The sequence below is a fragment of the Artemia franciscana genome, chromosome 7 (genome assembly GCF_032884065.1).
Source record: "Artemia franciscana chromosome 7, ASM3288406v1, whole genome shotgun sequence".
In the NCBI taxonomy this organism is placed as follows: domain Eukaryota; kingdom Metazoa; phylum Arthropoda; class Branchiopoda; order Anostraca; family Artemiidae; genus Artemia; species Artemia franciscana.
In genome coordinates this window covers 18,283,856-18,298,805 of record NC_088869.1, presented here as the reverse complement: position 1 = coordinate 18,298,805, position 14,950 = coordinate 18,283,856, and the positions used below count along the sequence as shown (strand labels likewise).

The 14,950-nt window shown below is 32.4% G+C and overlaps 1 protein-coding gene across 2 annotated transcripts in view; it reads right to left on the bottom strand.

Annotated features, from left to right (window-relative positions):
- Positions 1 to 14,950, bottom strand: part of LOC136028931 (uncharacterized) — a 99,638-nt gene that overhangs the window by 42,424 nt on the left and 42,264 nt on the right. For both annotated transcript variants that reach the window (XM_065706909.1, XM_065706910.1), the window contains exons 2-3: positions 14,341 to 14,494; positions 1,149 to 1,253 (exon numbers count right to left, since the gene is read on the bottom strand). In XM_065706909.1, the coding sequence (XP_065562981.1) occupies positions 1,149 to 1,253; positions 14,341 to 14,494 (259 nt within the window). The remainder of the gene's footprint in view (positions 1 to 1,148; positions 1,254 to 14,340; positions 14,495 to 14,950) is intronic.

Genomic DNA, 14,950 nt, shown 5'->3' with positions numbered 1-14,950 from the left:
TTTCAAATTAACCGTTCCCCCCATCCCCTCCAGATGGTGAAATCGGAGAAACGGCTATTTCTAGCTTAATCTGGTCTGGTCCCCGATACGCCTGCCAAATTTCATCGTCCTAGTTTATCTGGAAGTGCCTAAACTAGCAAAATCGGGATCGACAGACCGACAGAATTTGCAACGATATATGTCACTTGGTAAATACAAAAAGCCTTAAAAAACAATTCCTGAGCAAGATACTGAGCATTGTTTAAGATAGGAAAATAGCATTAGATCAAGATGAAGTACCTTTCTCTGAAGGTAATGTAGATAGCATGATATTACCCGGCAAACACTACAGATACCTGCGAGATTATTACTTACTAATATTTCGATGAACATTTATAGTGACTACTGCTTCCATCTTCCGAAGAGCCAAAAATTGCATATTCACAATAACTAGCATAAATTTGGTGTGGAGAAGGCTTGAAGCCTCATATAGTAAATTTTTAGGTTCAAATTTTTTACTTTTCTTGAGAGGTCCTTGAGATCAATTTGAAGGACAGTTAACCCCAAGAATTGATTAATTTATATTAGAGTATATTTTTGCGTATATAAATATACCCTCAACACAAAATTTTTCATCATAACAATCGCTTATGGAGTCGTTGATGTAAAAACGTCAAGAAGTAGCTGATCAAAATTTCCCTTCACCCAATTGACCCTGATATGAGATAGTTCAGGTATCCAGGAGAAAAGAGCCCAATCCATCTTCCTCCACATTGAAGAGCGGGCAATTTCTCTTTGCTTCAGTACTTCCCCTAAGTTTACAAAAGTTGCTTAGCACACAGCTTACTCTTCACGGGTTCTATATCCTTATAAATTTGCCCGGAATATTGGTTTGGCGGATGGTAACCCTTTTGCAAAAGTTTACTAATGTTCATATTGAAGTAAATTTTTCTTTTATTGTATTTTTTTTCCTTTTGTAACAAAAATGGATATAACAAAGATTTACGCGCTTTTTCACGTTCTTAGTGTACCCCCGCCGTGTAAGACCGTGTAAGACACTGTGTAAGACTGTGTTTGTAAGACTGTACCTCATACAGTCTTGTTTGACAGAGAAATAGATGAAACTTCATCAATTTGACAGTTGAGAGGCTCAGTTGTAGAGTCCTTACCTTAACAAAACACTGCAATTTTTTTCCTTGGGGGTGGATTATGCAAATTGTGTACGCATCACTCATGTAGTTATCACCAATTGCAGAAACTTTCTTTGTCACAATCTAAAGAAAAATACTAGATTAAAAAAAAAGTCATATCGCATATGGAAATGCAATCTCATTTCCATATAAGACACTTATTCTGCATTTTGCATAAAAACTTCCATATAATTAACTTTCATAAAAAAAATAAATTTAAAATCTATACAAAATGTTAATTGTGGCCTTTGTCAAAAACAGGTATTGTTTCACAGTGTGAAGCAACAGCGAAAATGCAAACGTTGTTTGTTTGTTCTGCCCTTTTGTTTGTTCTGCCCTTTTGTCAGAAGTTGCCGTCACATCACCAGACAAATATAAAGTAACAATTTTTAAATTATAACTAAAAAGAGAACAAATGGTTGGAAAACCAGCGAAAAAATGCCTATTCTACCTTTTTGAAAAGTGGTTTACATCTTAAAACAATTTCATCGAAAAGGAGAAATATTCATTCCTTTCTATAATTAAGTTCTATAGGTTTGTTGAAATTCCTAAAAAAAAGACAGAGCAAATTATTATATATTGGGGGGGGGGGAGGGGTGGGTTTGTATCTAGATTATTTTGGCCTCTCCCCCGGAATTTATACATTTTTGTTGCAATTTTATCAAAAATATTTCTTAGGAATTGTCATTGAAAAGATCCTAAAACAACTAATCCCGCCTATATTCTGAAAATACATATCACTCTTTTACGAAGCTCTACTATTTAGTTCTACGAAGGGCTACTACGTTACTTCATTTGTTAATAGATATGTCTATCTATTATCCGTCCGTGCGCCATTCCTAGGGCAGTAGAGCTAAGGTAGATAGTCATAGAGCTAAGATAGTCATAGAACCTATAGTTTTCCAAGTGTTTGGTTTAATGGCACAGGTAATTGGGGGATATACTAAAACCACCCAAACAAAGCAGAATTAAAAGTGTAAGAACATTAAATTTATAGAGTACTAACAATATCCAAGCCAGAAGACAGAAAAAAAAAACCAGAATTTGCCTAAATGCAGGTTAAACAAGGTAGAGTTCACAATCCATAAAATTGGCAAAAGTAAGGTGTTGGTGAATCCAGGACCTTGACGAACCTTTTCTCCATTCTTGTTTTACCTCCTATCTTAGAAGTTCTCTATTAACGAAGTATTTTTATTTTAGCAGTCAAACCATCCTGTCTCATAGATCAAATACTTCAACTTGTCATACTAAATCATTTAAAATTAAATAATTGATCGTCAAAAAAGGAGAAGTATTAAAGAAAGTATTCGTAATAGATAGTGCATGAACTACGATAGTTACTAGCACCACAAAAAAAAGAAAGAAAAAAAAAAAAAAAAAAAAAAAACATAATCAAGTTGACCCGCTATAAAGACTATTCAGAAAAAATACTCATGATAATGTATCTGCTTTTTGTTGTTTTTGTTTTATTTTTGCGCTGAAACTGGGCTTTAAATACTATATATCCAAATCAAAGAGGTAAGCCTGATGATACTGCATCTTGGTGATCCATCTGATGTGCACACTTTATAAAAGACGATTACTCTTCTTACAAAACTGGCTGATAGTAACAGAATGTTAGCTAAATTATTACATTCGAGGTCAGGGACGTATCAACGGGACCTACCCCTTTTTAAAATAGCAACATGTTGACAACTTCTTCCACATTTTAGTTGTTCTTTCTCAACTCACCAACTTGTATTTTTGGCTTTTGTCATCTGTATTTTTGTCGCATAGATTAAATTTGTGAGCCATTTTCTGACCACTTCCAAATGTTCAATTACTTCCAAATTTTATCAGTATATGCATCTCCAATGACAGCGCACTTATATGACATCCAAAAAACGCTAAAACTGACATTATTAAAAAAAAATGCATCAAACAAACACTTTTATACACAATTTTATAGCGTACCAGAGAGAACAATTGCCTGTGGTGGTGGTAACTTAGGTTCAATTGTTAAATAAGATAGATTTTTCTCTTAGAGAAGGCTTAAAGCCTTTAGTCATAGAGAAGAAAAAGAAAATGCAAAATAATAAATATAATTTTGAAAACTTGTTTCCAGAATGGACTAAAAAGCCAAAAACAAAAAAATTTCTAGAATCTAAGAATATAAGTGAAAATGAGGGACACAAAATGGATCGAGTTTCACATGTCTTCATCTTTTTACCTGGTTTTCCACAACTCGCCGAATTTTTAATTATGCATTTATAACTGAGGTTGATTTGATATCTATGTTTTATGAAGCCGATTTCGTTTTGCACCCCTCGTTTTTACTTTCATTCATAGTCTCGAAAAAATTCTTACTTTTTAGACCATGTTGAAAATGAGTTTTTTTGATGATTATTCATCGTTTGTCACCAATTTCTGCATAAGTACCTGTACAAGGGGTGCATATGAAAACAATAATTTGCAAATTCCCCCCCCCCCCCCCCCAATTGCAGCTGAATTATCTTTTCACTCTGAAGTTAATCTTATTTCCATGCTATGGTTTTTCTCTAAATTAATTCAAGACCAAACTGAATGAAAGTTTGTTTACTATTTTATAAGGATATTTCACAACTTGTGTTGACACAAAACTGTAGGCAAACAATAGTGAAGATATTTAATTTACCTTTACCGTTGTCAAGTAGATCTGAATAGAAACTTGAATCTTTTTCTAAGAAAGAACTTGAGAACAGAATATTTTTAATTGTTTCAAAAGAACTTCACTTATCAGATAGGAAAAAAGCGCCTCTCTGCATAGATTCTTCCTAATCTGATGCGGTAAGAGTACAGAAATGTTCAGAGCGGTCGCAACAAGTGGAATTTGGTATACATGAAGAGCAATGAATTCGAAATTAGTGGGCTGTATTTGTCCCCGCAACTTAATTCTAGAAACTAGTTGTAACTACTACTACTACTACAACTAAAAACTCACTGCTGCACCAAGCCACACGATGCCAACAAAGCTACAGACGCTCTTCTTTCAGCCAATCTATTCACAGACTCCCTCTTTACACCCTCCCAAGAAGTTCCAATCTACCTTAAATCCTTAATCCTTTAATCCTTAATATATATATATATATATATATATATATATATATATATATATATATATATATATATATATATATATATATATATATATATATCTAGCCTATATATATATATATATATATATATATATATATATATACATATATATATATATATACATATATACATATATATATATATATATATATATATATATATATATATATATATATATATATATATATATATATATATATATATATATATATATATAGGCTATACTATACTATATATGCCTATATAGCCTATGCGTAATTTGAAATTTACTTAAGAATTTGATGTATAGAGAGCACCGGAAAATAATTCCAATCGGTCCCCGTGCCTAGTTGATATATACATATATATATATATATATATATATATATATATATATATATATATATATATATATATATATATATATATATATATATATATATATATATATATATATATATATATATATATATCTATATATATAAAAATAAGTTGTCTGTCTGTGGATGGATGGATGGATGTGTCAGGTGACGTCACCTGAAAAAACTGGATTAGGTGACGTCAAAACTGAAAAAACTAAAAAAAGGCAAAAACTACAAAAAAAACTAAAAACTAATAAAAAAAATAAAAAAGCTAAAAAACTAAAAAAACTATAAAGGTAAAAACCAATAAAAAACTAAAAAAAAACTGAAAAAACTAAAAAAAGGCAAAAACTACAAAAAAAAACTAAAAACTAATAAAAAAAGTAAAAAAGCTAAAAAACTAAAAAAACTAAAAAAACTAAAAAAAGGTAAAAAACTAAAAAAAATAAAAAATAAAAAAAAACTAAAAAAAGGAAAAAACTGAAAAATAAGCTAAAATAAAGGTAAAAACCAATAAAAAACTAAAAAAAAAGGAAAAAACTAATAAATGACGACACTCAAAGAGAAAGCGACCAGGACAAAAGGAATGTTAAAAAAGCTAAAAAACTAAAAAAACTAAAAAAAGGTAAAAAACTAAAAAAACTAAAAACTAAAAAAAAACTAAAAAAGGTAAAAACTAAAAGAACTAAAAAAGAAAAAAATAAATGACGACACTCAAAGAGAAAGCGACCAGGACAAAAGGAATGTTCGATTAGCAATCAACAAAGCACCGGGACACAGGGAGTATAAATGACGACCAGGACACAAGTAAAAAAAAAAATTAACAAAACTAAAAAGAAGGTAAAAACTACAAAAAAACTAAAAAGAAAAAAAAACTAAAAACTAATAAAAAAACTAAAAAATCTAAAAATCTAAATAAACTAAAAAAGAAAAAAAAGGAAAAAAATAAAGGAGAAAAACAAAACTAAAAAACGAATGTATATACAGACCGGTACACCGGGATACAAATGACGACCGGGACACAGGGAACATAAATAACGACCGGACACAGGGACACAACTACAACGGGGACACCGGGGGAAACAGGGGGATATAAATGACGACCGGGACAAAAAAACTAAAAAGAAATAAAAACTAAAAACTAATAAAAAAACTAAAAAATCTAAAAATCTAAATAAGCTAAAAAAGAAAAAAAAAGGAAAAAAATAAAGGAGAAAAACAAAACTAAAAAACGAATGTATATACAGACCGGGACACCGGGATACAAATGATGACCGGGACCCGGGACACAGGGAATATAAATGACGACCGGGACACAGGGACACAACTACAACGGGGACACCGGGGGAAACAGGGGGATAACCTGACAATCTATTTATATGCAAAGACAATGGGACAGCAAAGAATGTTGTATATTCGCAAGTTTTACGTAGTTAAAACCATATATATATATATATCTATATTCACAGGTGGGACATAGGGACACAACTACAATGGCGCGTAACTATTATGGCGCGTAACGACTTACGCGCGCGGGGGGCTTGGGGGGGGGCGCGAAGCGCCCCCACCAACTAGGTGTTGGGGTGGCGCGAAGCGCCACCCCAACAGCTAGTATATATATATATATATATATATATATATATATATATATATATATATATGTATATATATATATATATATATATATATATATATATATATATATATATGTATATATATATATATATATTATACATATATATATATATATATATATATATATATATATATATATATATATATATATATATATATATATATATATATATATATATATATATATATATATATATATATATATATATATATATATATATTATACATATATATACATATATACATGTATATATATACATACATATATATATATATATATATATATATATATATATATATATATATATATATATATATATATATATATATACATATATATATATGTATATATATATATATATATATATATATATATATACATATATATATATACATATATACATATATATATGTATATATATATATATATATATATATATATATATATATATATATATATATATATATATATATATATATATATATATATATATATATATATATATATATATATATATATATATATATATATATATATATATATATATATAACTATAAAAATTTCCAGAGGAGTTGCATTAAGGCCAGTGTATGTATTCCTGAAAAGCAACGAATTCGTCATTATTCTGATATGTTTGTCCCCTGGGTCAAACTTGGTAAGCCTATGTGCTGCCTAGGCAATGATACTTATGTCTTCAATAATTATTTTTTTTTTACTGGCTACTTTGTATGGAAGGACATTCGATCAGAAACTGACAGCTCTAGTGACCTCTTTAAGAGTCAAAAGGGATTGTGGGGCAACCAGCCCCTCTCCCACGCTCGCTTAGCTGCCATCTTAGCTGCCATCTTCTCAATCCCTTAAGACATGCAACAAAAGTTTTGAGGTAACCATTTATTAGAAATCTTCAGAAAGTCTAATAACTAAGCCTCCAATAAATAAGCCTGAAAGCTAAAGATTTTGAAAATCAGTCAAGACTTACATTCAAGTTACGTTTTTGGGAGAGGGGTCATGTTTGATCCTGAGAGTAGGAAAAGCCTCAGGGTATTAAGACGAAACTTTCAAGGAATGTTAAGTGGGACATTGAATTAAATCAAAATTCTCCATGTGCATGCAGCTTGTCAAAAAGGAGTATTCGCAGTGTCTCGGGCATGGCCGGGGGTACCAAATTTAAATTTGAAGGGTATTTTCAGCGGGATGTTGAATTCAACCAAAAGACACTACGTGCATCCAGGCTGTCAAAGAAGCCGTATCAGTAATAACTAAGGAATGGCTAAGGTCACTGAAATGAAACTTTCAGGGTAGGTTGAAGGGGATGTAAAGCAAAATACAAAGACATTATGTGCATCCAGGTTGTCAAAAGGTAGCGTCGAAAGTATCACAGAAATTCCAGGGATAATAAGTTGAAACTTCCAGAAAAACCTGAGGGGAGCCGAACCACAATCAAAGACGCTGTATGCATCCAGGTTGTCAAATGGGCGTATCTACGATATCTTAGAAGTGTTGAAGAGTATTAAGATAAAACTTTATGGAAACATCGAGGGGATGTTGAACCACGGAGAAAGATGATAAAATACATTATGTGCAACTAGGATGTCAGGAGGGTGTTTCTGTAACATCTTAGGAGCCTCCATGGGTATAACATTGACACTTTTAGGGTATGTTGAGGGGAATGCTGAACTAAATCAAATAGTATTACGTTCAATGGCGTATCGAAAATATTTCTAATGTGGCTAAGGGCTGAGGAGGAACTTAAACCACACTAAAAGACACAATGTTTATCCAGGATGTCAAAAGGGCGTATCTGAAATATTTCAGGAACAAATAATGGTGTTAAATTGAAGATTTTAGTGTATTTTGAACTAAAAAAAATGACATTGAATACATCCAGGTTGTGGAAAAGACGGATATGCAGTATATTAGGAACGTGTAAGGGTATAAAGGTACAAATTTCACGGTGTGTTGAACTAAATCAAAATAAAACATCTGCATCTTTGTTGTCAAAATGGTGCATCTGCAATATTTAAGGAAATATACGAGTATTAAATTGAAACATACTTTTTCATTACTTTTCACAAGACGTTTTTCTCTAAGCTGTGTAATTCATCAAAACCATATAGAGATTAATGAAATATTGAGTTCTCTAATCTTATCAGTTCGTATTATAACTTAAAACGAACTGACCTTATTCTTTCTATAAGGTGGACTGCCTCCTCAATTCCTCGCTTATTCAGCTAAAGTTTTTAGTACTCTGTAAAATCTTTTTTCTATTTAATGGCTCCTGTTTTTCAGTAAATGGTCTCAAAGAAGTTGAACAAAAATCAAACTTCACAGTAAAGAGCGGAGCTAAAGAGGAGACAGTCCCTCTCATGTAAAGAATAAATCCAGTTCTTTTTAAATTTCACAGTTGCTCCTTGCTTTCAGTTAATTTTTTTTTTAATTTAATTTCCGATTGTGCTCCTAATCGTTCCCAGTCCTAACCAAGACAAAATGTTAGGTATCGGCCCCTTAAGTACCTGTTTCACTGTTGTTAAAATATACACGTCAATAATTGTGTTACGAGAGCAACACTTTGGTTTTGTCGTTTTTTTTTGTTTTTTCCCCTGGTACCCCGATTTCAGCTTATTCCTAGAAAGTGGTAAGGGTCTAACCTCTGCAGTTTTTACGGAAAGAGTAGACCTTAGGCTGGATTGAAAAATATGATTTTGCATTTTGGAAAGCATCGTAGAACTCTTGCCTGGAGCCAAAAATCTATTGTTTCTACCCATTTCTGTTCTTGATTTCAGCTGAGTTTATCATTCAGTTTTTTGCACTTGGGATTGCGGTAGAGAAATAGTATCAGGTTTGCCTATTGAACGTTAAAAGTTCCCTCATTGCTAAAGAAATTAGAGTTTATCCTTTGCTCCTTTCTAAGCGAAGACGTTAGAAAGGCAAAGAACTAATGCAGATATATTTTTTTTTTGACGGCAGTCGATAGCTCCTGATGAGCTGATCAAAGCATATGTCATCCATTTTTTGGTAGAAAAATTCAATCATGAAATATATCAGTTTGAAAGTTCAAAGGGGTTGACAACTTCAGTAGTAAGGTACAAACTGAAACCAAAAATTGGCCGATACAGAAATGGTATAAAATTTGCCTCGTAAACTTTAAAAGCTCTCTCATTACTAAAGAAATTAGAGTTTATCATTTGCTGCTTTCTAAGTGATGACGTTATAAACTTGGCCTACGGCAAAAGAGGCAACTTTTGAACTAAGAACGATAGATTTTTTTTTCGACGGCAGTCGATAGCTCTTGATGACCTGATCAAGTGTATGTAATCTTTTCTACCATTTTTTGGTAGAAAAATTCCTTCATGAGATATACCAGCTTGAAAGTTTAAAAGGTTGATAAATTCAGTAGTAAGGTACACACTGAAACCAAAAATAGGCCGATGCCAAATGTGAGACATATAGAGAAGTTTTAAGCAGCATTCGGCTGTTAGCTCATAATCATCTTCGGCATTGAGGGGTTTTCAACTTTCTCTTGTTGGTGTACCTATTATTCGTTTCCGGTGTATTTGATGGTAAGAACAATTTAGTTCTAATGGTTAGATATGTAGGGGACTTGTAAGTAATTATCAGCTGTTAGGATACAATCATCTTCAGTGATGAGGGGTTTGCAACTTTTGCTAGTTGCAATGAGGGCTTTGCAACTTTTACAAGTTGGTGTACCTAGTATTTATTTTATGATCCTTACAGATTGACAACTTCAGAGTTTAATCGAAGCGAGGAAACAAACCAAAGTGTTGCTCTCACAAAACTCTACTCAAAGAAGACAAACTTCTGTTTTAGTGGTTTTCAAACTTATTTAAACAAATTACCTCTTTTTACCGAAAAAATAATTTAAGTGCCCCCTTTCAGTTACTGGTAATAAGTAAATATTACCCAAAATATTAAACAAATCTTAAAGTTTTAGCCATTTAGACTCAATAACGCATCCTGTTTAAGTAAAAACAAAGAGATATTTTACAAACATTTTAATTTAATAAAAAGCACACACAAAATTTAAAGAGCAAAGAGCACTTACTTGCAAAGAGATTAGTGAAGAGGATGAGTTTGTTTCCCTATACAAAGTTTATCGAAATTGGGTTCTAACAAAGTGCAGTGACACGGGAGACTGGCCAGCCCGCATGACCACTCTCATGACTAAGCCTTAGTAGCGTGTGCAAGTCAACGCATCCCCACTAGAACAGCTTGATAGTAAGAAAGGGATAACTCTGACAACTTTGCCAGTTCTAGAGTTGAAGGGTTGTTTTATTTTTACTGGCCACCCACCTACCCTCTAAAAAATTTGCGTAGCCTCTTCGGATACGCGTACCACAGTTTGAGAACCAGCGTTCTATGTGATTAAAGCCATCACAACTTTTAAAATATTATTCTCTGATTGATATAGACAATATATACATATGTTTATTATATTGACATATTTAATATAAACAGAAAAATAGAAATAACACCATTTCTTATTGATAAAAATGAAGTTCCTAGTAGCATCTCTCTCCTCACATAATTTTCCTTGTGGGTGTCCTGGCACGTCTTCACCATTTAAAAATTTGCTCAGTTTTGTTTCATTTTGCATATAAATTTAGCTATTCTTTTTCTTTACGATTTTTTTTCTAAATGTAATTAAAAATAAGCTTACTCCTATTAAAATTTGGTCTAGAATTAATTCCCATGTCTCCCAACCAAGATTGCCATTTTGGGGTCTGACCCCCCCCCCCTGGAAAATTTTCTGTGGGTAACCTTGATGTAGCTTTGAATCTGTCTTTAAGAAACTTCTTTTTGGATTTCAATTTTAGTTTAATTTAACGAAGTGGCAAAAAAGCCCATTTTGTCACCTTTAGATTCATTCTCTACATCCACAGGGTTGCCACCCGGTGAAAAAAATTTAATAGATTCTTGAAAAAAGGATCACTAAATCAGCCCATAAATCATTAGATTTTTGAATAGAAATCGCTAGAGTTATAACACTTTTTTTACGATGTTCTATACAGGTGCACCTACAGGAAGGGAGTAAAATTACCTCCCTAGATGTGGGAAAATACCTATAGACTGATGTTTTGTTTTTCTTAAGCCAAAATCACCCCTTGAAATCTTGAAAAATGCCTTTTGGATCTTTATCCAGAGAATAGAACAACATTTTCCCAGTATTCTCCCGAATTGGTACCCTTGGCTTACACTTCAATCACTGAAAATTGATTATCGGTAATCTAAACGAAATATTTGCTTTTTCTTTTTAATTTTTTTCTTGTCGATCCAAAACCCCAGTTTTTTCCCCAAAAAATATAGAAACTATTTTCCTTTTACTCTAGTTGAGCTAGTATGATTGCTCGGAATCCATCGACAATTTTAGAAATCGCCTTTTATATTTTCGTGGAAGAAATGTATCCCACCCTTTACACATTTTGACGAGTGTCGGTCTTATTTCTTCTTTAATAAACAAAGAGGTAGTTGTTAATTATACTGAACACACCCAAGAAGTAAAGTTATGTTAATCCTAACGAAATATGCCAAAACATGATGAAAATATAACACTTTAGTGTATATCATAATATAATTTGGGCTATATATTTCCACATTAGGGGGGTATGGAGGTGAAGTAACCTAATATTACGCCCAGCCCCCCACTCTTAATGTGCAAATATATAGCCTTAGTTATACAAGTCCGATGCTTTCTGTCACCCGTTGTTTGTGTTTATGGCTATGAAACTGGTTTTAATAGATCGTAAATTATCGTTATTATCCTTAGCAAATTATCCTTAGCATATTTTCATCCCCAGACCTATCCTCAGGGGCTTCGTGGGTCTAGTTAAATCTAAAGGTATAGTTTTGCAACCTTTTAGCTATGTTAAGCAAAATGGCTATCTCAAACTTTTGATGGAACAGTTTTTGGGGGAAAAGGGACGTGGGAGGGGGGCTAGTATCCGTCCAATCTTTTCAATCAAATAAGAGAGACAACATAAATTTTGATTTCCATTCAAATAAGTCCTCTCCCAATGTTCTAAGACCGTTGGTTCGATACGATTGCCCCAGGAAGAAAAACCAACAAATTAACACAAATCCGTGATTTTTCTTCTGGCAAATAATAAGAAATTCCACACTTTTGCAAATAGGGACTTGAAAATTCTACAACAGGGTTCTCTGGTGCGCAGAATCTAATGGTTAGATTTTTATTAAAATTATTTAACTTTTAGTGGGTGTTTCCCCCCTCTTTCAAAAATGAGGCAAATTTTCACAGTATCTTAGCCTTTTATGGGTAAAATTAAGTTTAATCCTTTTGCAAGAGCAACACTTTGGTTTTGTTGTTTTTTGTCTAGCACCTTGATTTCAGCTTATTCCTAAAAAGTGGAAAGGGTCTAACCTGTGTGGTTTTTACGGAAAGTGAAGACCTTAGGCCGGATTGGTGAATATGACTTTGCATTCAGGAAAGCTTAGTAGAGCTCTTGCCTGGAGCCAAAAAGGTGATTTTTGCTTGTCCTTGAGGCAGAGTCTATAGTGTGTGAAGTGACTTAGAGTTTTAGAGCCTATGTCAGAAAGAACTATCTGAAGTTATGCAGTCAAGCTTTCGTTTCATCAAACCATGTTTCTGATTTCGAGTGGAAGCCGAAAGCAGTGGTTACCCGGCCCCACAGCCACTATATCTTCTTTGAGTGATAAATAGAGAAATTTACCGAAACAAAAAAGTGGGGAACGAAAGTGCTGCCATCTATTGTTTCCACCCATTTCTGTTCGTGATTTCAGCCAAGTTTATCATTCGGTTTTTTGCACTTGGGATTGCGATAGAGAAATGGTACCAGATGTGCTTCTTAAACTTTAAAAGTTCTCTCGCTGCTAAAGAAATTAGAGTTTATCCTTTGCTTCTTTCTAAGTAATGACATAAGAATCTTGGCCTACGGCGAAAAAGTCAACTTTTGAACTAAGACAGATAGATTTTTTTAGACGGCAGTCGATAGCTCTTGATGAGCTGATCAAAGCATATGTCATCATTTTTTGGTAGAAAAATTCCTTCATGAGATCTACCAGTTTGAAAGTTTAAACGGGTTGACGTACACACTGAAACCAAAAATAGGCCGATACAGAAATGGTATCAGATGTGCCTCTTAAACTTTAAAAGTTCTCTCATTGCTGAAGAAATTGGAGTTTATCCTTTGCTCCTTTCTAAGTGATGATGTTAGAAACTTGGCCTACAGCAAAAAAGTCAACTTTTGAACTAAGACCGATAGGTTTTTTTACGCTAGTCGATAGCTCAAATTATATGTCATTCATTTTTTGGTAGAAAAATTTCATCATGAGTTGTACCAGTTTGAAAGTTTAAAGGGGTTGACAACTTCAGCAGTAAGGTACACACTGAAACCGAAAATAGGCTGGTACAAATTGTGAGACATATAGGGTAGTTTTAAGCAACAGTCGGATGTTAGCTCATAATCATATTCGGTAATGAGGGGTTCGCAATCTATAGAATAGAATAGAATTTATTGGCTAGAATAGCACACAGGCTAGCATAAGTACGTCAAAACAATTACAATGATAAAATAAATGTTAAGGGATAAACATAGTTACAAAGTTAGATCAATTATCAAAATGTGAAAAAAATAGGGAACGAAAGTGTTTTTGTACCTCATGGTCAACATTTGGGGACAAAAGTCAAGTTGGGTATTTGGAGCTCTACGAGCATTAAGTCTTGTATTAGGAAGGATTGGGGGGGGGGGGTAATATATATATATATATATATATATATATATATATATATATATATATATATATATATATATATATATATATATATATATATATATATATATATATATATATGTACATATACATATGCTTTAATAACACTTTTTATTAACTTCAAAGGTTCTACGGCTTTGCAAGATTCTTTGATTTTTTCTTAAGAAGCAAAATTTGATGTACAAAGCGCGTTCAACAGAGCACAATAATGACGTTTATTTAATAGTTTATATAATTAATTGCAACAAGCTTTGCTGAATGCTAGGTTAATACCCACAATATAATCTTAAGCGGTGACTCATTTTTGACTTACCTTGTATTTAGTGCCACAAGTGTCTTCCACATAGTAATCATCATAAGAATTAACAAGTTTTTTCGTTTCTATAGCTGATAACTTTGCCGTTGCAGTAACACCTTTATCTGTACTAAAAATTTTTGCCCAAAATTCGTCACTTAGGCTGTCCATCCTGAAAATTAGCGTGATCAGATTAGCTATGATAATATGCTTATAGGTATGATCGTTTTAACTTATTGATTAAAAGAAAAAAACTTTCCAAAAAAGTAGTTTTTCAAAGAAAAGTAGAAAGCTATATTAAACCTACTATCCAAGAATAAATAAAAAAAATTGTAAATCAAAGAATAAATGAGACCCAAAACAAAAAGAAATTAAAATGAATAATGATATCAAACATAAAGATTATATGGAGTACTCTGGCCAAACTTAAAACTAACAAAAGTTACAACCGGAAGCTTAGCTACCGCCCTCTTCCCCCTTCCCTAGCCGTAAAAGTTTTAAGCCCTATTTTGTCATTTGTGTTTTATTGAAAACTATATGGGTTTTTGAACAGTGAGCTTTAGTTTTCAAAACATTGACGACAAATAAATATAAATCTCTATAACAATCAAAATGACTGGAAATGATA